This window comes from Pelodiscus sinensis, chromosome Z (genome assembly GCF_052426305.1).
Source record: "Pelodiscus sinensis isolate ZL-2025 chromosome Z, ASM5242630v1, whole genome shotgun sequence".
NCBI classification, from domain to species: Eukaryota; Metazoa; Chordata; order Testudines; family Trionychidae; genus Pelodiscus; species Pelodiscus sinensis.
Window position 1 is genome coordinate 28,661,530 of NC_143085.1, and position 23,500 is coordinate 28,685,029.

The 23,500-nt window shown below is 45.5% G+C and overlaps 1 protein-coding gene across 4 annotated transcripts in view; it reads right to left on the reverse strand.

Annotated features, from left to right (window-relative positions):
• The window catches only part of DNAH10 (dynein axonemal heavy chain 10), a 195,703-nt gene that overhangs the window by 27,984 nt on the left and 144,219 nt on the right, over positions 1-23,500 (reverse strand). For all 4 annotated transcript variants that reach the window (XR_012896005.2, XM_089775295.1, XM_075898516.2 and 1 more), the window contains 9 exons: positions 23,162-23,298; positions 20,367-20,584; positions 19,588-19,809; positions 13,748-13,895; positions 12,121-12,400; positions 9,721-9,950; positions 8,109-8,382; positions 7,502-7,606; positions 6,693-6,847 (listed from right to left, as the gene is read on the reverse strand). Coding sequence is in view for 3 of the 4 variants with exons in the window: in XM_089775295.1 (XP_089631421.1) it covers positions 6,693-6,847; positions 7,502-7,606; positions 8,109-8,382; positions 9,721-9,950; positions 12,121-12,400; positions 13,748-13,895; positions 19,588-19,809; positions 20,367-20,584; positions 23,162-23,298 (1,769 nt within the window). In the remaining variant the exon portion in view is untranslated. The remainder of the gene's footprint in view (positions 1-6,692; positions 6,848-7,501; positions 7,607-8,108; positions 8,383-9,720; positions 9,951-12,120; positions 12,401-13,747; positions 13,896-19,587; positions 19,810-20,366; positions 20,585-23,161; positions 23,299-23,500) is intronic.

The window sequence follows — 23,500 nt, forward strand, 5'->3', positions numbered from 1 at the left end:
CCGTGGGTGCTCCACTCTAGGTGACTTCGGAGCAGTACACAGAGCAGAATCACAGCGCTCCGGAACCAAGACTATCAGCACGGTTTAGTACTGCTGTAGCCACGGAGAAATCTGAAGCAAAGTGTTCTACTATAGCATAATGTTTTATAAAAGTTTCATATGAAGACCATGTTGCTGCTCTACAAATGTCGCAAAATGACACTCCACTGAGGAAGGCCGTAGTGGCAGCCACTGCCCTAGTTGAATGAGCTTTAGGGCGAGAGGGGAGAGGCTTCCCTCGCAGCGAATGACACATCGATATACATAAGACTATGAGCTTAGAAATGCGCTGAGAAGTTAAAGGCTGTCCTTTTGAGTGGCCCGCTATCGCAACCAACAGACGGTCTGTTTTCCTAAAGCCCCGTGTTCTGTCGATGTAGAACGCCAATGCCCTTCTCACATCTAGAGTATGTAAGTGCGCTGCTTGAGTTGAGGTATGAGGTTTCGGAAAGAAGCACGGTAAGACCACCGGTTCATTTATGTGGAATTCAGAAGACACCTTTGGAATAAAGGCTGGGTGGGTCCTCAAGGTTACTGATTCTTTCGAGAAAACTGTGTATGGCGGAGAAGCCATGAAGGCTGCTATCTCACTCACTCTGCGAGCTGAGGTGAGGGCTAGGAGAAAAACCAGTTTGAGCGTAAGTAAGTGTAGTGTTACTGTTGCTAAGGGCTCGAAAGGGGGACGAGTCAAAGTTTGTAGGACCAGGTCCAGATTCCATGCGGGGGGGAGGTCTCCGCGGGGGATGGAGATTCAAGAGCCCCTTCAGAAATCTCTTCGTAGTGGGGTGAGCAAACAACGAACTATCGCCAACCCTATGATGGAATGCATTAATTGCTGCCAGATGCACCCGTAGCGATGCAATTGTCAAACCGTTGTCATAAAGTTGCAAGAGATAGTCCAGTACACAAGGTAAAGGTGCAGAACGCGAGTCCACTTTATTGTCTGCACACCAGGTTTGGAACTTTGCCCACTTAGCTGTGTAAGCAATACGAGTAGATTGTTTCCGGCTATGCATCAACACTTGTTTGACTCGTTGGGAGCAGGATTGCTCGGAATCGGTAAACCAGTCAGCATCCACGCAGTGAGGTGTAGGACCTCTGGTCGCGGGTGACTGAGGAATCCGTTGTCCTGGGTCAACAGATTCGGAAGGGAAGGTAGAGGATATGGCACTTTCACTGACATCTGGTGAAGCGTTGAGAACCAAGGCTGGCGAGCCCATGCTGGCGCGAGAAGAATTACCCGAGCTTTGTCTACGTTGATCTTTTCAAGAACTCTGGGAATTAACACTACTGGTGGGAAAGCATACAGTAATGACGTCCCCCAATGGAGCAGGAAGGCGTCCCCCAGCAAATGACGTCCTATCCCGGCTCTTGAACAATAATTGGGACATTTCGAATTGAGTTCTGTCGCAAACAGGTCTATCGCTGGAAATCCCCACCGACCGAAGATGCGATTCAGTATGTCCGACCGAATCTCCCACTCGTGGTCGTGTGGAAAGCGCCTGCTGAGAGAATCCGCTACTACATTGTCGGTACCCGGCAGGTAGGAAGCTGTTAGAACAGTGTTGTTGGTAATACACCAATTCCATAAACGGATGCTCTCCGTGCAAAGAGAACGGGATCGCGCCCCTCCTTGCTTGTTTATATAAAACATAGTCGCCATGTTGTCTGTTAAAATCCTTGTCGTTGTATTTCGAATGCGTGACTGAAAATGCCTGCACGCATGTCGCACCGCTCTCAATTCTAGCACATTGATGTGCAAAAGCATTTCTCTTGTCGACCACCGTCCCTGGACCGTGAGATTGCCCATGTGGGCTCCCCAGCCTATGAGGGAGGCATCTGTCGTTATTTGTATAGTAGGTTGGGGGCGATGAAATGGAACGCCCATGAGGAGATTGGTCGGGTTGACCCACCACTGGAGGGATTCCCGGACATACTGCGGCACCACTAGAGGTCTGTGGATACCATGTTTCAACGGGATGTAGACCGTGGCTAACCAGTGTTGGAGGCAACGAAAACGTAACCTTGCGTTGGGCACGACGATGGTGGCAGCCGCCATATGCCCCAACAGTTGTAAACAGACACGTGTGGGAATCGTTGGAGCGTGGACCACCGTGTGCACCAATTCCTTGATAATTGTAAAACGTTCCATCGGTAAATACGTGCGAGCCGTGGTTGAATCGAGGCGTGCACCTATGAACATGAGATTTTGGGATGGAACTAGTGTTGACTTCTTCCAATTTATGAGAAGACCCAGGGTAGCAAACTCGTCGGACACTGTCCGAACCATATGACACGTTTCCGTGTAGGTCGTGCCTTTTAGAAGGCAATCGTCCAAGTAGGGAAATATCGTCACCCCTAACCTGCGTAGGTGGGCCACGACCACTGCTAGCATCTTGGTGAAGACCCTGGGGGCACATGCCAGGCCGAATGGAAGAACCCTGTACTGGTAATGTTCGCTCCCCAGTTGGAACCGAAGGAAGCGTCTGTGTGCCACGTGAATCTCTACGTGGAAATAAGCGTCTTGCAAGTCGAGGACTGCAAACCAATCTTTTTCGTTCAACGACGGCAGAATGGTCGATAAAGCTACCATCTTGAAACGCTGCTTTCGAAGGTGCCGGTTTAGTCTTCGAAGGTCCAGGTTGGGCCTCCATCCTCCCGACTTCTTTGGTGTGAGGAAATAACGGGAGTAAAAGCCTTTCCCCCAAAACTGCTTGGGAACTCTCTCTATCGCCCCGATGTTGAGCAAACGTTGAACTTCTTGCTCCAATAGATTCTCGTGAGAGGGGTCCCTGAAGAGGGACGGGGAGGGGGGAGTGGTAGGGGGAATAGAGAGAAAAGGGATGGAGAGGCCGGATTGAACTACCTCTAGCACCCATCTGTCTGTGGTGATCGTAGACCAATGGTGGTAAAAAGAGCGTAAACGATGGTGAAAAAGATGGTGAGATTCCGCATTGACTATGGAAGATTGGTTTGTATCCTCGACAAGCAAGTCAAATCTGTTGCTTAGTAGACTGTTGATTGCCCGAACGGTTCTGTTGTGGACGCTTGCGCTGGGGGCGCTGTCTAGGACGCTGGTTGTCGAAGGGCCGTGATTGTTGTCTAGGGAAATTGAAGTCATACCTCCGTTGGTATGGGAAATAACGCCTCCGTTTGAAGGAAGGTGTATACATCCCCAGTGTACGTAAAGTGGTGCGTCAGTCTTTTCCCGAATGGAGGACCTCATCGGTGTTTGCCGCAAAAAGTTTAAGTTTGTCAAAGGGCAAATCCTCAACCTTGCTCTGCCACTCCTTCGGTGCCCCTGCAGACAAAAGCCAAGATGATCTCCTCATGGCTATACCAGTAGCAGCGGCCCGAGCTGCTGTGTCAGCCACATCCATAGCGATCTGGAGCGCAGCGCTACACGATGTGTACCCTTCCTGCACTATCGCTTTCAGGAGTGGCTTCTTGGTATCTGGGAGATGGTGCAATAAATCCGCTAATTTGGAGTAATTATCAAAATTATGGTTTGATAGGTGGGCTGAGTAGTTCGCAATGCGAAGTAAGAGTGTAGCTGACGAGTACACTTTCCTCCCAAATATATCCAATTTTTTATTGTCCTTGTCTGAAAGGGGATTTCTATACTGTGGCGCCTTACTCCTACGTTGCGCTGCGTCCACTACTAGTGAATTGGGTTGGGGGTGATTAAATAAAAAGTCCAACCCCTTCGCTGGAACAAAATATTTTCTATCAGCCTTTTTACTTGTAGGTGCAATTGATGTTGGGGTTTGCCATATGTCGTCCGCTACTTCCATAATCGCCTCATCGATTGGTAGCGCTACTTTCGCACGTTGTTGAGGGCGTATATTCTTGAGAAGGCGATGTCTCTTAACAGGCACATCCGCTAATTGGATGTCTTGTGTGTCTGCCACTCGTTTGAAGAGATCCTGGAAATGTTTCAGATCGTCCGGTGGGGAGATTTTAGCTGGGCAAATTGCTTCATCCGGGGAAGACGATGGGCAGTCCGCCGGGGAAGTTTCCGGTTTAGGGTCTTCCGTTTCTGATAGTTGACCCTCCTCTGGTTCGGATTGGTCTAATTGAATTGTTGAGCTTTTGGCTGGAGAAGGTGAGTGTAGTGATTGTGATTTGTGGTGTGAGTAGTCCGTTAACGGTGATTGGCAGATGTGAGAAGACCCTCTATGCGATAAAGGTGAACGATGACGGTAGAGGCGTTCGTCATACGATCTATGATATCGGTCACAGCAACGTTCAGAGCGTGACGGAGAGGGGTATCGGGAAGAACGTGCGCTATCATGCTGGATATAATAAACGCGGCAGGGGGAGCGCCTCCCCGATCCGTATCTCGAGAGACGGGAGGGCGATCGGGATCGTGAACGGGATCGATGTGCATCTAAATACACCGCATCCCTATAACCATGCCGACTGTACATCATCCGAGTGGGGGAAAAATAGTCGTGATAGCGACTCCGCCCTCTTGGTGAAGCAGGTGGGGAAAAAGACCTGTGTCTGTGATGGGTCTTTGATAATGACTTCCTATGTGTTGGAGTCTGATCTCTACCCCGAGGTATAGGGGAACCAGTCACTGATTGAGGTCGGGACGGTGCCGGAGAGGCCAGCTGCTGCTGATCTAACGCCGGTGCCAGCAGGACGCCCGGTGCCAGAGTTGACAAAGGTGCCGAGCCTGAGACATTAGCATGTTCTGCCTCAGGTCTCGGTGCTGGGGAAGACGGTGCCGATGTCACCGCCGGGACAGGGGAGACAGGCGCCGATCCCCCGGGCGCCGTTGAAGCCGCTGAAGCCGGTGCCGGGACGCTGGTCAGTTGCGGTGCCGGCGCGCTTGTCAGTTTCAAGGCGCGGGAAACTGAAGCTGCTGCCGGCTTGCTCTTCAATTGCGGCTCCGCTCCCGGTGTTGGTGCTGAAGCCGCTCTGGCTCTAGACGATGAGGGCTCCTTTGTGCCATTCCCCGGGAGTCGTGTGGACCCCCCGGAGGTCACTTTAGATGCCGCTGCCGGGATTGAAGCTGCCACAGGGAGGGATCAGTCGGTCCCGGAGAAGCCACTCTCCGCTTGTGCTGGGAGATTTTTGTGGCTGCTGGAGGGGTAGGATCAGGCTGCAATGCCTTGCCGAACATGAACATACGGAGTTTCATCTCCCGCTCCCTCCGGGCTCTCGAAGTTAGTTTGCGGCAATGGGTGCACTTGTCGGGGACATGAGTGTCTCCCAGGCACCTAATACAACTATCATGGCCGTCAGCCGTTGGCATGGCTTCTCGGCAGATCGAACATTTCTTGAAACCAGTTGATCCTGGCATTTTGAGTCAAGTTATGGAAAGATTGAAGCTTGTTTAACGCGCTGCAGTTAGTCAATTTCACAGCTTCGCGCTTAGCCACAGCGCTTCAGAGTAAAAACAGTTTTAAGAACTACTTTTTTTTTTTTTAACAAGGGAACAGGTAAAGTAAACAGGAACTCAGCTAACCCTAAGAACTCTAACTATTTACAGGTAGACAACTATCTAAACATGACTAGATAAGAGATCAGGGAGCTCCGACCGCGACCTGAGGCGGTTGAGAGGAACTGACGGTTGCCGGCTCGCGCGCGGCTGATCAAAGGCGCGAACGCTATCCTGGTGAATCACGCATGCGCGAGCCAGCGGGAGCACGGCTATGAAAAGTCTCCGAGCTGCGGCGCCGGGACGGGACCCGACACCTAGAGTGGAGCACCCACGGGGCCACTCGAAGAAGAAGTCCTGCTTCCAGTGGCCAGTTCCCCCCGCCTCCCACCAATCTCCTCCATCAGCCCTGCTCCCCCAACAGCCCCCCCAACCAGCCCAGCTGCCCCATTCCAGCCCTGCTTCCCACAGCTGGTTCTCCCATCCCCTTCCTCCTGTTCTCCCTTGGCCAGCCCTACCGCCCCCGTCCAGCCCTGGTTCCTCCACCTGCCCTCCCCGATTTCTGCTGGACAGCCCCACTGCCTCCAACCCTGCTTCCGCCACCTCCCCGCCTGCCCTCCCCCATCTCCGTGGGACAGCCCTGCTACCCCCAACCTTGCTTCCCTCCCCTGCCAGCCCCCCCCCCCATCTCCGGACAGTCCCGCTGCCCCCAACCCTGCTTCCACCGCCCTCTTGCCCCTTCACCCCCCCCCCCATCTCTGTGGGACAGTCCCGTTGCCTCCAACTCTGCTTCTGCTGGCCATCTGCCCAGATCTCCACAGGACTGCGCCGCTGCCTCCAACCCTGCTTCTGCCGCCCACTCACCCCCTCCCCGTCCCATCTCTGCGGGACAGCCCCATTGCCGCCAACCCTGCTTCTGCCGCCTGCCCACCCGGATCTCCACGGGACAGTGCCGATGCCTCCAACCCTGCTTCTGCTGCCCACCCACCTGGATCTCCAAGGGACAGCCCTGCTACCCCTAACCCTGCTTCCACCAGCTGCCCACCCTCCTGCCCTGATCTTCGCAGGACAGCCCCACTGCCCCCAACCCTTCTTCCCGATGGCTGCTTCTCCCTTCCTTCCCGCTGCCACCTCCTCCCAGCCCGCCCTGCTCCACTCCCCTACCGACAGCCATGTGAGGCCTGGTATTTTTTTCCCGCAGCCCGGTACCGGGCCGCAGCCCATAGCTTGGGAAACGCTGAACTAAACTAAGAAAACCACTTACTTCCTTCCATACTTCTGGATTTTTCTCCACATCATCTGGAAGAGACCCAAACTCCTCAGGAAATAGTTCAGAGAGGCGAATTATGTCCTCCCAGCCTTGATCAAAAAGCCAAGCATATGGTTTCTTTCGTGTACTCTTCTCCAGGGAAATATTGCCTAGTCACAATTCAGAAAAATAAATAAATATTACTATCATAAATGGGAGCACAATGTCTTGCAATTAATTTGCTGGAGAAATAGTTACTACTTTGCAAGTATTTGCATGCCAAGTTTGTTTTTTTGCCACTATTTATGCATTTAATTAAAGATGTACTCTTGAGCGTAAAATCCTTGCTCTTCTGAAGTCAATGTGAGCTTTGTCATTGATTTCACTGAGTAAGAATTTCACTGTTGGCCTTTCTGCCATCAAACAAGTTGGAAACAAATGCAAATGATTAGTATAAACCATCCTAGGCCTATTGTCTTAAGTAAGTTCTGCCAATTTACGTCATCTAAGGATCCTTCTTTCTGTTACAATAGTTCTATAATCCATTAATAGAAGTCAGTAAACTACTATTTTGTCTTGTATATTTTTAGTTGAATATATGCCAGGTATTTTTGTTGAACATCTATCTTAAAATATTCTTCAGGGCTAGGGTTTAGTACACTAAGTTTTAGGGTCCATATGACCGAGGAGCCCAAGTCCCTTTGAAAGTAAATGGGACTTCGGTGATAACAGAAATTTATTCAGGAGCTCACTATGTTAGCTAAACAAAAGTAATCAAAATCTAGATTATAATTCTAGAAGAGCACATAACTACCATAAATTACCTTTTAAAAAAAAATCCAGTTCTTCTTGGGGGACTCTACCATCAGCTTGCTCTATCTTGATAGTCATATTAAAGGAAAATAGTAATTTGTGTCTCTCAAACAACCCTGCAATGAGAAAAACATATTCTCCTCAGTTTTCTTTTTAGAATCTGGGCCTGGGTCAAATTTCAGATCCAGATTTTAACTCTGATCACACTACAAAGTTCAAGGTGGTGAATTTTGGTTCAGTCTACTATAGCGATTTGAACCTGCTAACATGTACACATCTAGAACTCACTTCAGATTCTAAATAATCTCCCCTCCAAAGCTCAGAGAGTTACAGATCGATTCTTCAGGTTTGGAACCACTGCTGTTTGTAACTGATTGTTTATTAAAAGTAGAAGCACTTCTTAAATGTCAAGGAGATAAAATACAGCACTTTTCTGCATCTCAGAGCAACATCAAAATAAGGGAAGAAAGGGAAGAGAATGCAGAAGCATTAGTAGTAAACAGAATGTTTAGTGAATTCAGTATTTTGACAACACAAAATTACATTGCATTGCACAGCTGACTGAAGGAATTCTCATCAAACATACACAGTGCCATCTCATTGCTTAATCACACTAACCTGTGCAGCCATAGTTATATATATTGAATGTCAATGTATCCATGATATTTTTTAGTCTCTTTGGAAGAATTGAATTGGGCATGGATTTCCGAAGTGAAAACCCAAATACATCTAAAAAGGAGGCCAAAGAATATTGATACATGGTGTTGACAAGGGCCATTTCAGACAAAACAAAGAACAAAATGGCGCCCCTCTTAGCAGCAGGTCGGTAGCCATCTCGCAACTTGTCAATATCCACTGCTGTCTTCTCAGCCAGTTTGAGTTTCTCTGATACCTAGCAAGTGAGAAATATGGACCCCAGGCATTAATTTTATCCATATATAACTACTGCACAGAACTACCTGGTAAAAATATGCTGAGCTAATCTGTGGCTAAATAATACTTAAATAGTGTATTGAAACATCATGAACAAATCTTCTAGGATTAAAAAAATGTATCTACCTGTAAATAAGTATCAGCATTTATATAAAAAAAAAATCTTATAAACATTGATAGATATGCCATCAACTGCCAGTCACTGCCATAGAATCAAGAACATTTCCTTGAACCAATCACACATTAAATTGGCTAAAATTTCAAATAGCCCTTTTAAAGAAAAATCATACTAATAAAAATTATTTTCTCCCTCCAAAAATGCTTTAGTTCAGTTTATTAAACTTCCAGATGATAAAGTTGGAATAGATAACACTGTTTATAAGAAATACTGGGAAAGATTTACAAATTTCAGTTAACATTAATTTTTAATAAAACTATGCAAAGATTGTTCGGGGGGGAGGGAGGGAGAGAGAGAGAGATAATTTTAAAAAAACCAAAGGTCCCTATTATAAGAAACATTTCTCTGAAGGTAGATTTATCATTTGCCTGATGGAATAAAACTTTCCCCATTACACTGAAATATGTGATGATGTAACATCACAAATTCATGGTTCAGGTGAAAGCTTTTTGACTCACCACCAGCATATCAAGCAAAATATGGTAAAGTGATTGTGTTTCATAAGCCCAAGATTTACTTTGGGCTTGTCTCTACTACAGCTGGAATAGTCACTGCAGTGATCAATACACCAGGAGTCAATTTAGCAGATCTAGGAAAGACCCACTAAATCAGCTTCCAATAGTGTGGACATCCACTCCAGTACCCCATCAGAACAAGATGAGTAAAGAAAGTCAACAGGAGTTTCTCCCATTGGCCCAGTGAAATAAGCAGATCTAAGCTATGTCAACTTGAATTACGCTACTAATGTAATTTAAATTGCATATCTTAAACTGACTTGAACCTGTACTGTAGACCTGACCTTTGATACTTCTTCACAATAAGGTAATTCCTCAGGAGATGCCATACTGCCCAACCCCATCCCTAAAGATAATGTATTTCTGAATATGGATAAACATTTCTAGGGGGTCTGGGCAACTCTAAGCAAGCAAATTCTTAAAGAATTAAGATTTCTGTGCAGGTATGGAGTTCTCAGAGACAACAGCTTATCATGTAACTCTCAGCTCCTTTTCAACTCCATACATCCTAACGTAAGGAATAAAGGGGGATGAAACAAATCCCAAAAACCAGAAAGGAATTCCTAAGTATTGTAGAACTATAAGATATGGCTCTAATAGATACCTCAGTTGCTTTGGCTTTTGTCTCCTCCAGAGTATGCACCAAGTCCACATTATCCAACATGTTTCCTGTGGACGTTGCCAATTCCCGGAGGAGAGAGTCTTCCAAATCTTTCAGCAAGTTTTTGTTCTCACTGGTTTCCTGGATGAGATGTTCTCTCTGCTCTTCTAGCTCTCTTCTTTCAAACCCCACAATAACACTGAGCAGCTGATCCTCAAGACCTTTTAGTGTAACTATAGATGGAAAATGATGAACCATGTCTTCAACACAATCTTTCTTAAAACATATGGTTAGCTTTTACACAGTTTCTTCAGACTGTATGATAAATAACTTTATGATAAAAGACAGACTTAGTTAACAGCATTGTGCATTGTTCTTCTACATTGGTTCTCACCTGACATATCTAATAAGTAGAATCATGGATCACTAGAACTTGAAGGGACCTCAAGAGCTCAAGAGGTCATTGAGTCCAGTCCCCTGCCTTCATGGCAGGACCCAGTACCATCTAGATCATCCCAGGCAATAATTTGGGAAGGGGTCAAGGGTTGCACTCTTCCATTATATTAACGGGGGAGATGCGGGTGTTTGGGATAGAGGTTGGGTGCAGAAGGGGATTATGATCTGGGGCAGCAGACTGGGATGGAGGAACAGGGTGCAGGGATAGGAGTGCAAAGGTCTGTCTTGTGACCTGGGACAGGGGATTGGTGTGCAGGGTCTGGGAGGGATATGGGTACAGGAGAGGATTCTGGCCTGAGTGAGGGGTATAGGATGAGGGAGTGCAGAGTCTGGGAGGGAGTTGTAACCTGGGGCAGGAATGCAGGAGAAGGTCATGGATTTGGATTGTGACCAGGACAGTGAATTGGTGTGCAAGGTCTGGGAGGGGGTTGTAACCTGAGGAGGGGTACAGGAGGGGATGCAGTGTCTGGGAAGAAATATGGGGGCTACAGAAGGGGTGCAGAAGATTTGGTTACATGGGGTAGTGATGCAGGAGGGGACAGAAGGTTGGGAGAGAGAACAGCTAGCATGCCAGAGCCAGGATCTGGCTGAGAGGCCCAGCAGGTTCCTTAGCCAGGGTCCCTGTCTTTTAGCCCCCTGTATGCACTGCGAACAAAGGCAGCAGCCATGTTTGCTTCTGTAAATGCTATGAGCCCAGGAGATGAGGGTGGACGGACACTTCACAAGCGGCCTGTCCTGCAAATAGGTAGGTGTATTGGCCAGAAACTAGCCAACAGGAGCTACTGGAAAGGGGGCAGCGTGAGAAGCCTCTCCTTCCTCCTCCATGCTTTCAGCATTCAGAGACACACACATAGCCCTGCAGCCAGCTTTACTGAATGCTGAGAGGGGTTGGGCAGGCAGGGATCCAGCTGAGGCTCTGGCACTGCATTTGCCCACAGATAATATTTTGCTGAGCCCTGAAGTAGCATGTAGTTTACTTTCAGACTAACAGAAGGGAGGGGAAAAAATTAATATTAAATCATAGATGCATAGGACTGGAAGGGGATCTCTCTCAAGATGTCTTTTAGTCCAGTCTCCTGCACTCGAGTCAGGATTCAGAATTATCAGAGGCTGAATATACAGCTGAGGGGATCAGGGGGTACAAACAATATGACATAACAATGTATAATAGTACAATGTAACAGGTACTGAAAATTCCACTGGCAGTGGGCGAAGTTGTCTCCTAACATGGTCTGAGGGCTAGCAACTATTTACTGCATTTGCTCTCATTTTTCTGACTCACTTAGGCTAAGTCTACACAGGCGCTTTACAGTGCTATAATTTTTTGGCTTAGGAATGTAAAAAAACCACACATACACCTCGAGAGCAGTAATTTACAGTGCTATAAAGTACCATGTGGACTAGGTTACACCATTGGGAGCCATGCTCCCTGGACTGTTAGCTACTGCTCTTGTAGAGGTGGTTTACATGGAGTGCCGGAAGAGCCATCTCCCAGTTCTCCTGCTATGGCCATGTTTTCAGTTGTTGACATTGCACTTTAAACTTTTAAGTGTAGACAAAACTTTGTGATAGATTCTGATCCCTAGACTGGGGCTGAGAAATAGCTTGCCCCATGAGATTTCAAAGGGACTAGTAGAGAAAGGTTCTACATACCATGAGAATCTGCCTTTTATTCAGGCCAGACATGGATTTACACAGGTGCACAACTAGCAGGTAATCCGGCCAAAAAATAGAATAACTGCCTATATTCATTGGCTTCAGGCTATCCCTGGGCTGAAAACACTTGAATTTTACAGGTGAATTCATCTAAAATCATGTACTATGGTTTCTGATACAAGAAAAAGGATCTTAGCTTTCTGGAGCAATCACTCACCTGAGCCTAGTTTATGCCCTAGGTTTGTATTACTGTGTAGTTAATGCTCTGCCTAATACCATGCACATGCTCACCTGTATAGTTAATAACCATGGCTTTTCCAAACACAGATGGTGAATATTTAGGGTTAGCTAGCTTGGTGTTCAGATACAATTTAAAGTTATGGTCATAATCCACTTCCTTATCTCCCAGCACGATAAAAATTCGCCCCTGGGCAACTTTTATATTCTTTTCTAAGACATTGTCAACGACAGGATCTATGTATTCATCCACATCATGGAACAAGAAAGGACTACCATACTTTATGGCCATTTCTAGTTGTTTAAGAAAATCAGGGTCATTAAAGGAAGCCATCTGAAAGAGAAAAGAATAATGGAAAGATTTGGAAATAGTTAATATTGAATTTACTGGATATTTTTATTTTACAATAATTGCCAGTGTTAATCAATCTATGCATCTCTACCTGTCATCCTACAGATGAAATAACTTACACTAGGAAAGACCAAAGAAAACGTGTTTTATTTTGATCCAGTGAGAAAAACTGTCTACTTCGGCACTTGGAAAACAATTGTTTCCTCATGCAACTGTACCCTTTTCTCATAAAACACAATGTACCCTAAACTTTTGTCTATCATGTTCCTGCAAACACTTGGGCTTTCTGTAAGATGCAAGTAATGCACTTCGCAGCATAAGTAACAAGGTAAGCCCAGAGTTCATGTGAACTTGCAGGTAGAATGCAGAAAGAGGTAGGGGGTATGGATGGCAGAGATATAAAATCCCATTTAATTAGTTAAACGGTTAAATGTAGTGCTGTTGATAAGGTTCCAGACCTCTGTGCAGGGGCTGCTCCTTTGACTCCTGGCCCCATGCAGGTGCTGTTGCTGTGGCTGATGCTGCCTCTGCAGCTCCCAGTCCCTGTGCGGGGGCTGCCACAGCTGCCAGCTTTGAGCCCATATGGGCTGGGAGCTGGTAACCCGATGCTGGGGGCCTGAAGCAGCCCTCTGCCCATGGTTGGGCTGTGGGGAAGGGGCCGCTCCCAGGTACTGTTTAACCATTACCTGCTAACATTACCCTTAACAGGTTATGCTTAAGGGTGATGCTTACCAGGTAACAGGTTAACCAGCTACCCATTAACATCCCTAATGGATGGCTAGGCAATGGAGCAAGGAGGGGGAAACAGTGGTGGGAATTGAGGATCATGGGAAGGTCATGGCCTGAGTCTATGATACACCAGCATTTCTCCTTCCCAGACAGACCGTCTTTCCAGATTAAATTTTACACGCTTTATCACCGGGCAGGAGGGGCAACAATGGCATCTGCTTATGATCTCCCAAGTTTACACAGCTCTAAAGAGACAGAAGCATAATGTAAGCTGTTGCTTCCATGTTGAGGTAGTAGGAAACTGAAGACCTGCATTCTTTGTTCCCAAAACTGGAGATTTCTGACATGGTAGCTTGGCTTCTGGTGTTTCAAATAGCCTGTTTCAAACCTCCATAGGCTGGTTGCAGGATGGGGCCACTACTGACTTGGATAATTGACTTTATTTTTAGATGTTTAATGGAACTGCACTCCCATCCTACTTAGGTTCAATTATCACAACTGCCAAGTTCCACTGGTGACAGATGTCTTGGTCAAGGTGGCAGATATTTGTGCCTCTTTCAAAACAATAAATATAAAAATAAAATGAAAGGTTTGCTTCACCCTCAGATTATTTTTTTCTTCTTTTCTTCTGATCCAATTTAATGCCTGCTGCTGGGGGTCTATGCACAAAGGGAATCGGCTAGCACGAGTTGTCAAAATGCCATTCTGAACAGAGAGCTCATCTGGAGGTAAACCTTGGGAACCCCACCTAAGGAGAAAACAGTAAAGATTGCCATGTATTTTATTTTTTATGCTACAGCAGCAGGGCTAGCCTTACCATGAGGCGAACTGAGGTGGCCGCCTCAGGTTCCAGACTGTGGGGGGAGGGGGAGGCGCCACTAGGACCCAGAGTGTAGAAAATTGTGTCTGCTGTTGATGCAGCGAGGAGGCATGGGGGTGTCATTTGAGTTCCCCGCCTCAGGTACCAAAATGTTGTGGGCTGGCCCTGTACAGCAGCATGCTTCACTTCTGGGTAAAATAGTGCCTTTCTACTGAGCATGCTATTACAAACACCCTGCATCATACAGTGTATTAGACTGTGAGATAGGAATATCTACGTGACAAAAATCAGTCTCATGGCAGTGAGGCTCCAAGCATGGATCTACAGAATTATGCTCTAGTGCTGAAAATAGCCAGGCAGATATTTGGGCTCTTGCTCCAAAGCCCAGGGAGAGAAGTGAGTTTCAAAGCCCAAACCCAAACATCTACACGGATATTTTTAGAGCTACAGAGTGAGCCTAAGTTTGTAAACCCAAGCTCAGAGACTCACTGAAAAGTTCCATTGCCTCATTGCCAGCCTTGGGATCTGAAAATTCTTCCTAGGATGCTTGTGGATCACCAATAATAAAAATTATACTTCACGAATTCAGCTATCACTCCCTCCTGTAAAAGCCCATTGTATTGACATTCTGGCCTCTTTTATGCCTATTTATACAGTGTCCATCAGGTACTTCTAGACTGCCAATCACCTAAAGGCATCTAAATCCTATCACTGGTGACCAGATATGGCCCTCCTCTTGTCTGGATCTGTCCCTTGAGGTTCTGGGCTCCCCCTCAACACTGGGAAACCCATGCTGGCACTCCAGCTCCCTCTCCCTCATATCCCTGTGAGGCTAGAGCACAAAAAATTTACTAGCTTGGGCCCGCCTAGGCTCTGGTGTGCCAGGGTAATGTGGGAAGTGCCTTTCTCCTTCTCGGGGGCCATGTCAGGGAGGGTTTTTTGTTTTATTTTTGCTTTTACTACCCCATGCTACTCATCCATGTGGGCACTAATGATACTGCAAGGTGTGACACTAAGCAGATCAAGAGTGACTACAGGGCTCTGGGAGTACGGGTGAAGGAGTTTGGAGTGAAGGTGGTGTTCTCTTTGATCCTTCCTGTCATAAGTAGGGGCCCGGGCACAGACAGATGCATCCTGGAGGTAAATGCCTGGCTGTGAAGATAGCATTGCCAGGAAGGCTTTGGCTTTCTTGACCATGGGATGCTATTCCAGAAAGGACTGCTAAGCATGGACGGCGTACACCTCTTGAGGAAGGGGAAGACCGTATTTAGATACAGACTGGCTAACCTAGTGAGGAGGGCTTTAAACAAGGTTCAACGGGGACAGGTGAGCAAAGCCCACGGGTAAGTGAAAAACATGGAGACTTAGGAGATGGGTCGGAAATGGGAAAGAATGTGGGCTATAATAGCAGAGAGAAAGGAGGTACAAGGCAGAACTGGGAGGCAAAATCAAATCACTACCTTAAATGTCTCTATACAAATGCAGAAGTATGGGTAATAAGCAGGAAGAACGGGAAATGCTAAAAAATAAATGCAATTATGACATTGTTGGTGTCACACAGACTTGGTGGGATAATACACATGATTGGAATATTGGTATAGAAGGCGGAAGAGGTGAATGAGGCTTTTTTTAAACAATTAACAAAATCATCCAAAGCACAGGATTTGGTGGTGATGGGGGACTTCAACAATCCAGATATATGTTGGGAAACTAACATAGTGGGGCACAGACTATCCAATAAGTTCTTGGACTGCATTGAAGACAACTTTTTATTTCAGAAAGTTGAAAAAGCTACTGGGGGGAAGCTGTTCTAGATTTGATTTTAACAAAAAGGGAAGAACTAATTGAGAATTTGAAAGTGGAAGGCAGATTGGGTGAAAGTGATCATGAAATCATAGAGTTAATTATTCTAAAGTATAGTAGAAGGGAGAACAGCAAGTCCGAGACAATGGATTTCAGGAAGGCAGATTTTGGTAAGCTCAGAGAGCTGATAGGTAAGGTCCCATGGGAAGCAAGACTGAAGGGAAAAACAACTGAAGAGAGTTGGCAGTTTTTCAAAGGGACATTATTAAGGGCCCAAAAGCAAGCTATTCCACTGCTTAAGAAAGATAGAAAATATGGCAAAAGACCACCTTGTCTTAACCAAGAGATCTTGCATGATCTAAACATAAAAAATGAGTCTCATAAGAAATGGAAAGTAGGACAAATTACAAAGGATGAATATAGGCAAACAGCACAGGAATGCAGGGGCAAGATTAGAAAGGCAAAGGCATAAAACGATCTCAGACTAGCTACAGGCATAAAGGGAAACAAGAAGACATTCTATAAATATATTAGAAGCAAGAGGAAGACCAAGGGCAAGGTAGGCCCACTGCTCAGTGAAGAGGGAGGAACAGTAACAGAAAACTTGGAAATGGCAGAAATGCTTAATGTCCTCTTAGTTTTGGTCTTCATGAGAAGTCTGATGAAGGAATGCCTAACATTGTGAATGCTAGTGGGAAGGGGTATCAGAGGGGTAGCTGTGTTAGTCTGGATCTGCAAAAGCGACAAGGAGTCCTGTAGCACCATATAGTCTAACAGATGTACTGGAGCATAAGCTTTCGTGGGCAAAGACCCACTTGGTCAGATGTATGTAGTGGAAATTTCTAGAGGCGGGTATAAATATGCAAGCAAGAATCAGGCTAGAGATAACGAGGTAAATTCAATCAGGGAGGATGAGGCCCACTTCTAGCAGTTGATCTGGAGGTGTGCACACCAAGAGAGGACAAACTGCTTTTGCACTTGGCTAGCCATTCACAGTCTTTGTTTAATCCTGAGCTGATGGTGTCAAATTTGCAGATGAACTGCAGCTCAGCAGTTTCTCTCTGAAGTCTGGTCTTCAAGTTTTTTTGCTGCAAGATGGCTACTTTTAAATCTGCTATTGTGTGTCTGGAAAGTCTGAAATGTTCTCTTACAGGTTTTTGTATATAAAATTAAAAAAGAACAAGTTAAAAATCACTTTAAAAAGTTAGATGTCTGCAAGTCACCAGGGCCTGATGAAATGCATCCTAGAATACTCAAGGAGCTGACAGAGGAGGTATCTGAACCTTTAGCTATCATCTTTGGAAAATCATGGAAGACAGGAGAAGGGCAAATATAGTGCCCATCTATAAAACGGGAAATAAGAACAACTCAGAAACTACAGACCAATCAGTTTAACTTCTGTGCCAGAAAATATAATGGAGCAAGTAATTAAGAAAATCATCTGCAAACACTTGGAAAATAAAAAGGTAATAGGGAACAGCCAGCATGGATTTGTAAAGAACAAATCATGTCAAATGTATCTGATAGCTTTCTTTTATAGGATAACATATATGGCCCATTCATCTTAAGACATGGTGGTAAGCAGCAGCAGTGACAATCTATGGGTTGTAACTGGATCTGCAACTTCTTTCATGGCTTATGAGTCCAAAATTGGATTTACACAGTTGATTACAATAACTACATGCCAGACTACTTCCGTTTTCATGAGTCTGAGAATTTTTCCTTTTGAGGTAGAGTTCTTTTGCATGACTTGCCCAGGTCCTATCGAAAAATGATGTGCCCTGTTGTAATAATTGTTGCCAGGTGTTGCGATCTGATGACGTAGATTCCCAAGAGCTTGGATTGATGTTAAACCTTTTCATAGTGTTTTTACATATATCCTTGAATCTTAATTTTGGCCTTCTTCTTGCCCTTGCTCCACTCGTTAGTTCACCAAAGAGAATTTCTTTGGGAAGGCGTTTATCATTCATTCTCCCTCACATGGCCAAGCCACCAAAGTCTTCTGTTGTTAAGGATCTCTATGAGACTGGGTATACCAGCTCTTGATAGGACATCTACATTTGAAACTTTGTCTTGTCACTTAATATTCATGTTTTAGGATAACAAGTCTTGTGGATAAGGCAGAAGCGGTGGACGTGGTATACCTAGACTTTAGTAAGGCATTTAATACGGGGTCTCATGATATTCTTATCAATAAAATAGGCAAATACAACTTAGATGCACTACCATAAGGTGGGCGCATAACTGGCTGGATAACCATTCTCAGAGTAGTTATTAACGGTTCACAATCCTGCTGGAAAGGTATAACAAGTGGGGTTACGCAGGGGTCTATTTTGGGACTGGTTCTGTTCAATATCTTCATCAACTATTTAGATATCGGCATAGAGAGTATGTTTATTAAGTTTGCAGATTATACTAAATTGGGAGGGGTTGCAACTGCTTTGGAGGATAGGGTCATAATTCAAAATGATCTGGACAAATTGGAGAAATGGTCTGGGGTAAACAGGATGAAGTTTAATGAGGACAAATGCAAAGTGCTGCACTTAGGAAGGAACAATCAGTTTCACACATACAGAATGGGAAGTGACTGTCTAGGAAGGAGTACGGCAGAAAGGGATCTAGGGGTTATAGTGGACCACAAGTTAAATATGAGTCAACAGTGTGACGCTGTTGCAAAAAAAGCAAATGATTCTAGGATGCATTAACAGGTGTGTTGTGAGCAAGACACGAGAAGTCATTCTTCCACTCTACTCTGCGCTTATTAGGCCTCATCTGGAGTATTGGATCCAGTTCTGGGAACCACATTTCAAGAAAGACGTGGAGAAATTGGAGAGGGTACAGAGAAAAGCAACAAGAATGATTAAAGGTCTAGAGAACATGACCTATGAAAGAAGACTGAAAGAATTGGGCTAGTTTAGTTTGGAAAAGAGAAGACTGAGAGGGGACATGATAGCAGTTTTCAGGTATCTAAAAGGAGGAGGGAGAAAAATTGTTCTTCCTGGCCTCTGAGAACAAGAAGCAATGGGCTTAAATTGCAGCAAAGGAGGTTTAAGTTGGACATTAGGGAAAAGTTCCTAACTGTCAGAGTGGTTAAACACTGGAATAAATTGCCTAGGGAGGTTGTGGAATCTCCATCTGTGGAGATATTTAAGAGTAGGTTTGATAAATGTCTATCAGGGATGGTCTAGACAGTATTTGGTCCCTTCGAGTCCTAGTATACTATGATTCTATGATTGTGTGTGGCCCCCAACTGATTTTTCTGTTGGTCAGCAGCCCCTGATCCAAAAAAGGTTTCCCAGCCCTGTCCTAAGGGTAACTGTGTGGGGGAACAGAACTCTGGACTGGCACTTTGTTAAAAATTCAATTGCTCAGTATGAGCAGAATACAGTATATTTTCTATAAGTGAGGGGTCAAGATTCAACAATAGCTGTATTGACTATGTTTGACTAACAGGAACAGTAGTTCAAATTGAATCTTTTCCTTGGAGTAAGTAGAAAATACCTTAAACATGCAGGGGGAATATCTCTTTGCAAAGCACATTGAGTTTCTCAGATGAAAAGCACTATAAAATTATTATTCTCTATTGCGTAAGTCGATCACACTTTCAGTCACTTTTCAGAAGAGCCATATGCTGATGGCTTTTTTCTGATTTCAGTGATTCATTGCACTCAGATGGGCCCAACCCAGCCTCTCACCCCATCCCAATAATCTCTAGTCCTGGATCCAGATTCAGTTCCAAACTGTGTGACTCCAGCCCTTCTCCCTGCTGCTAAGCTGCAGCTGGGCTGCTTTTTTAAAGCTCAGTGATTTCACATACCTGCTGATCTCTACATCATCAGTCAAGAGGCTTTCCAATCTAAAAGGCTGGCTGAGAGGAATCTCTCGTGAGAGGATAGCTTCTTGCCATTCGTGATATATCATATCATTGCGGAATTCCCAATTGAAAGCCCCTTCATAGCTCAGAAAAGCAGCACAAAGCAGACAGTCACCTAGCAGTTTCACTTTTCGTATTTTTAACTCCTCCAAGTCATTTGTCCATCTGAAAGAAAAATTAATGAGTCCTTGATCAGTCTGAGATTCCTTCTGCAAGAGGGGGTCAGAGAACTCTCTTTTCTGAAGAATATGTGTAGCATTTCTAAGCCACTTATGTTTTAACTTCAGGTTGAGAAGAGTCCCAAGCCTTCTCCCACATTGGAGCTTCCTTTCTTTTAATCTAAAATAAGTGAATTTGTGTCATGCCTTTAATCACTACTTATCTGCAGCTATATTTTTTTCCTCTCTGTTTAAAAGGTTAACTGTAAGTCTCAGATCTGCCCGCAAAAGGCTTCTCGATAGAAAGCTCATATTATTCATTTTTATTATTTTTCAGAAAATGATTAGTTGCTTCTCAGAAATCAACAAAGCACACAGGGTACTATTTTCAAAAGCATCTAAATCCCATTTTCAAAAGTGACTTTCATTGAAACATAGGCTCCTAAGTCACCTCTCAAAATGAGACAAATTCCTACATCAGTTAGGTGCTTTTGAAAATTGCATGCATTGTCTCTGAGTTTACATTTTAATGCTAAAAAACCTCTCTTCTGGCACTAGACTAACCTTATATTTTCAGATCCCAAGCCAGAGATGAGCTTGTCAGCAGCAATAAGTCTCCTTTCCATGATCTCTGCTTCTTCTTGTAACTGTTGTTTTTCCTTTATTGCAGCTTCATACTTGTCACCCAAAGCTTTTAGCTCCCTCTGAATTGTTGCCAGCTCTGTTTGTATCTTTTCCAGCTCACGTTTACTTAAGTAGTAGTTGCGTTCTAACCTAGCCACCTACATTATGAAAGACAGCATGCATCATGTCAGAGGAATAAGGAGTTTGATTTTTTGGTGCAAAATTACTGTTTTTCAGCCCTCAATTGGCTATTTCATGTATATTTAAGACAATGTGATAATAAATAGTGTAAGCAGAATAAATGAGTTTCTTCAACTACTCTCACTCCCCCACAAAATGATTTATACTTTAATTTGATAAAAATAACTGGAAGATTTACCTGGCATGGGTTGGGTCCTTAACTTAAATAATTTTTATTTTTTGGAAAATAAAATAAAAATGTCCATGCTTCATTGAAATCATTGCTCTGAGATGGGGCTGGAGTTGAGGAGGAGTTCAATATGCAAGCTGTCCTGGGGAAAGAGAACTACCCCAGCCCTCACACCACAGCACCCTGGGGCCAGGTGAGAAGTGCCACTCCATGGCTGCTGCAGCATGTCCCCTGGCTGGGGCAGGTCCAGGCTCATCTGTCGCCTGTACTCTTCAGCCACAGTGAGGAATGAAGCAAACTGTGTATTTTCCCCTCACTCCCTGACAAAGGGGAACAGCCAACAATATTCCCATATTAAGGGCCGGCCTGAGCCCTTTTGGCGCCCTGGGCTCAGATGTGCGGCACCACCTCCAGGCGCAGGGAGCATGGGTGGGTGGGTCCGCCCCAGGGGGCGCGGGGCGCATGCGCGCACCGGCCACGGCCATTGGCGTCCAGCCCGGGGCCCGCTCCCAGGACACACGGCGCATGAGCTGCTCAGGCTGGCCCAGCTAGCGCTGCTGGCATGCGTGTCGGGCCATACAGGGCCCCACAGCTGCGGGGGGAAGGGCGCTGCTGGCCGGCGCCTCAGGGCTGGAGCCAGGTGCGCAGCTCCTGATGGCAGCTGTCAGGGATGCCGCACGCCCCTGACAACTGCCATCAGGTGTCCCCCATCGGTTGGTGCCCTGGGCAGCTGCCTGGGTCACCCATGCGTCCGTCCGGCCCTGCTCATATGGATAGAGAGGTGGTGAGCTTCAGCTCCCACATCCCGTCACATTCCCTAAAAGGTGGGAGGCTCAGAGCTGGGACAGTCCTGGATAGAGGGAGAAGTGCCCCAGCCAGACCCTTTCACTTGTCTGGAGATTGTCTCTTTTCTGAATGTTTTTATAGGAAGCAATCCAATTCCAGGCACATCCCATTTTTCTGGCACAGCCAAACCGTTACATTGCTTTAACTTATGATAAGAGGAAACTGTATACCAAATGTCGTGGTCCTAGCTCTTACCGTTTAGGAGGAGTTCTTGAACAGACAAACAGATGTACAGATAGACTCTCTCAGATATATAGTAGATTACATTGCTAGCCCTTTTTAAACAGGCTGTAAAAATGATCCCAGGGAAATGGATTTAATGGACCATTAAGTCCCTCTGTGCCCTAAGGCCAGGGGTATTATTTTAAGAGTGCTCTCAGCAGTCACCTATAATTTTCAATCTGGGCCCCCAACATTATATTGCAAAATTCCTCTATTTACTTCATGTTTTAATGCAATGGGAACTGGTAAAGCAGACCTTCAATACAATAAAAGCAGCAGCTTGCAAAGGAAAGCCTGCTTTCTGAATGTGCTCTCTGAGGCGCCGCAGCCTTATTCTCCCTCGTCCCTGATCCCGATGAAGAGGATCGTGGGACAGATTCAGAGGGAGCACAATCACCCACCACTAATATATCGGGTGGCAGGGATCTAGCTGGGGAGATCCTTAGCCTTTTCTCCCTTAAGTCTGGGGACGAAATCCGTCTCTTAGGGGTTCTGTCCCGCTGTTCAAAGGTCTCTGCCCTGGGGTCCAGTGCCTTATCGAGGAGGAACATCTTGAGCCTCATCTCTCTGTCACGCCGAGTACGGGCTGTCATTTTTGAACAATGCCCACAGTTATGGGGAGTGTGGCTCTTCCCCAGGCAACGTATACAGAGCGAATGCCCATCTGAGGTAGGCATTGGCTCACTGCAGAGGCTACATTTCTTAAAGCCGGGAGATCCAGGCATGGTGTTTGTCAGTTTCCTTCTGAGAGGGGTTTTTTTTTTAACCTTATCCACAGTTGGTAACAGCAGGGAGCAAGCCTCGGCTTTAATGAGGTGTTAAGAGGCTTGCTTTTTTCCTTTTTTTTTTTTTTTTTTTTTTTTAAAGTAGATAAGATCAAAGGACAACAAAAGAACTCTAACTATATTCAATTAACTAAGTAACTACAGGTTCCCTGAGGGAAGAACTACTGTGAGGAGAGAGATCAGAAGCTCCATCTGCATTCAGGGACGGTTAAGAGGAACTGACAGGGAAGCCTGGTGCGCGCGAAGATCAAAGAACGCGAACGGTGCGAGCTGCACCCTGCATACGCGCACCCAGCTGGAAACAGCTATACAAAGCATCGAGCTGCGGTGCGGGACGAGCCCGACACCATGAGTGGAGCACCCACGGGGACCACTCGAAGAGGAATCATCACTTTCATGAATGTTAAGACTTTGAATAGGAGGAACTCTAAAGTACATAAAATTGCCAAGTGTTATTTTTCTGGCAACAAACATGCTGTATTACCTTTTATTTTCATATTTGCACACTGTACCTTTTCTCTCTTTGGCCTTATTTCCTTAGCTACGTCACAATAGCTCATTACTGCGTCGACAAATTTTAACATTCCCAATCCTGCTCTGCTAACAGCTTCCATTTCTTCAAATGTTGTATTAAGATTCTTTAACAGAGCTGAATGTTAACATGCAAAAAACACTGGAAAGTCAGTTTAATAACAGTGCATAAATCACAAGAGCAATAGCTTTTCCTATTAATAAAATCTTAACTAGCTCTCTAGTTCTGGGGTATGCATTGGAACCAGGATATGATAACCAATGCAAATAAATTGTCAATAGAAGATTATTCTGCTGGATCAGCAAGCTATTGTCAGATG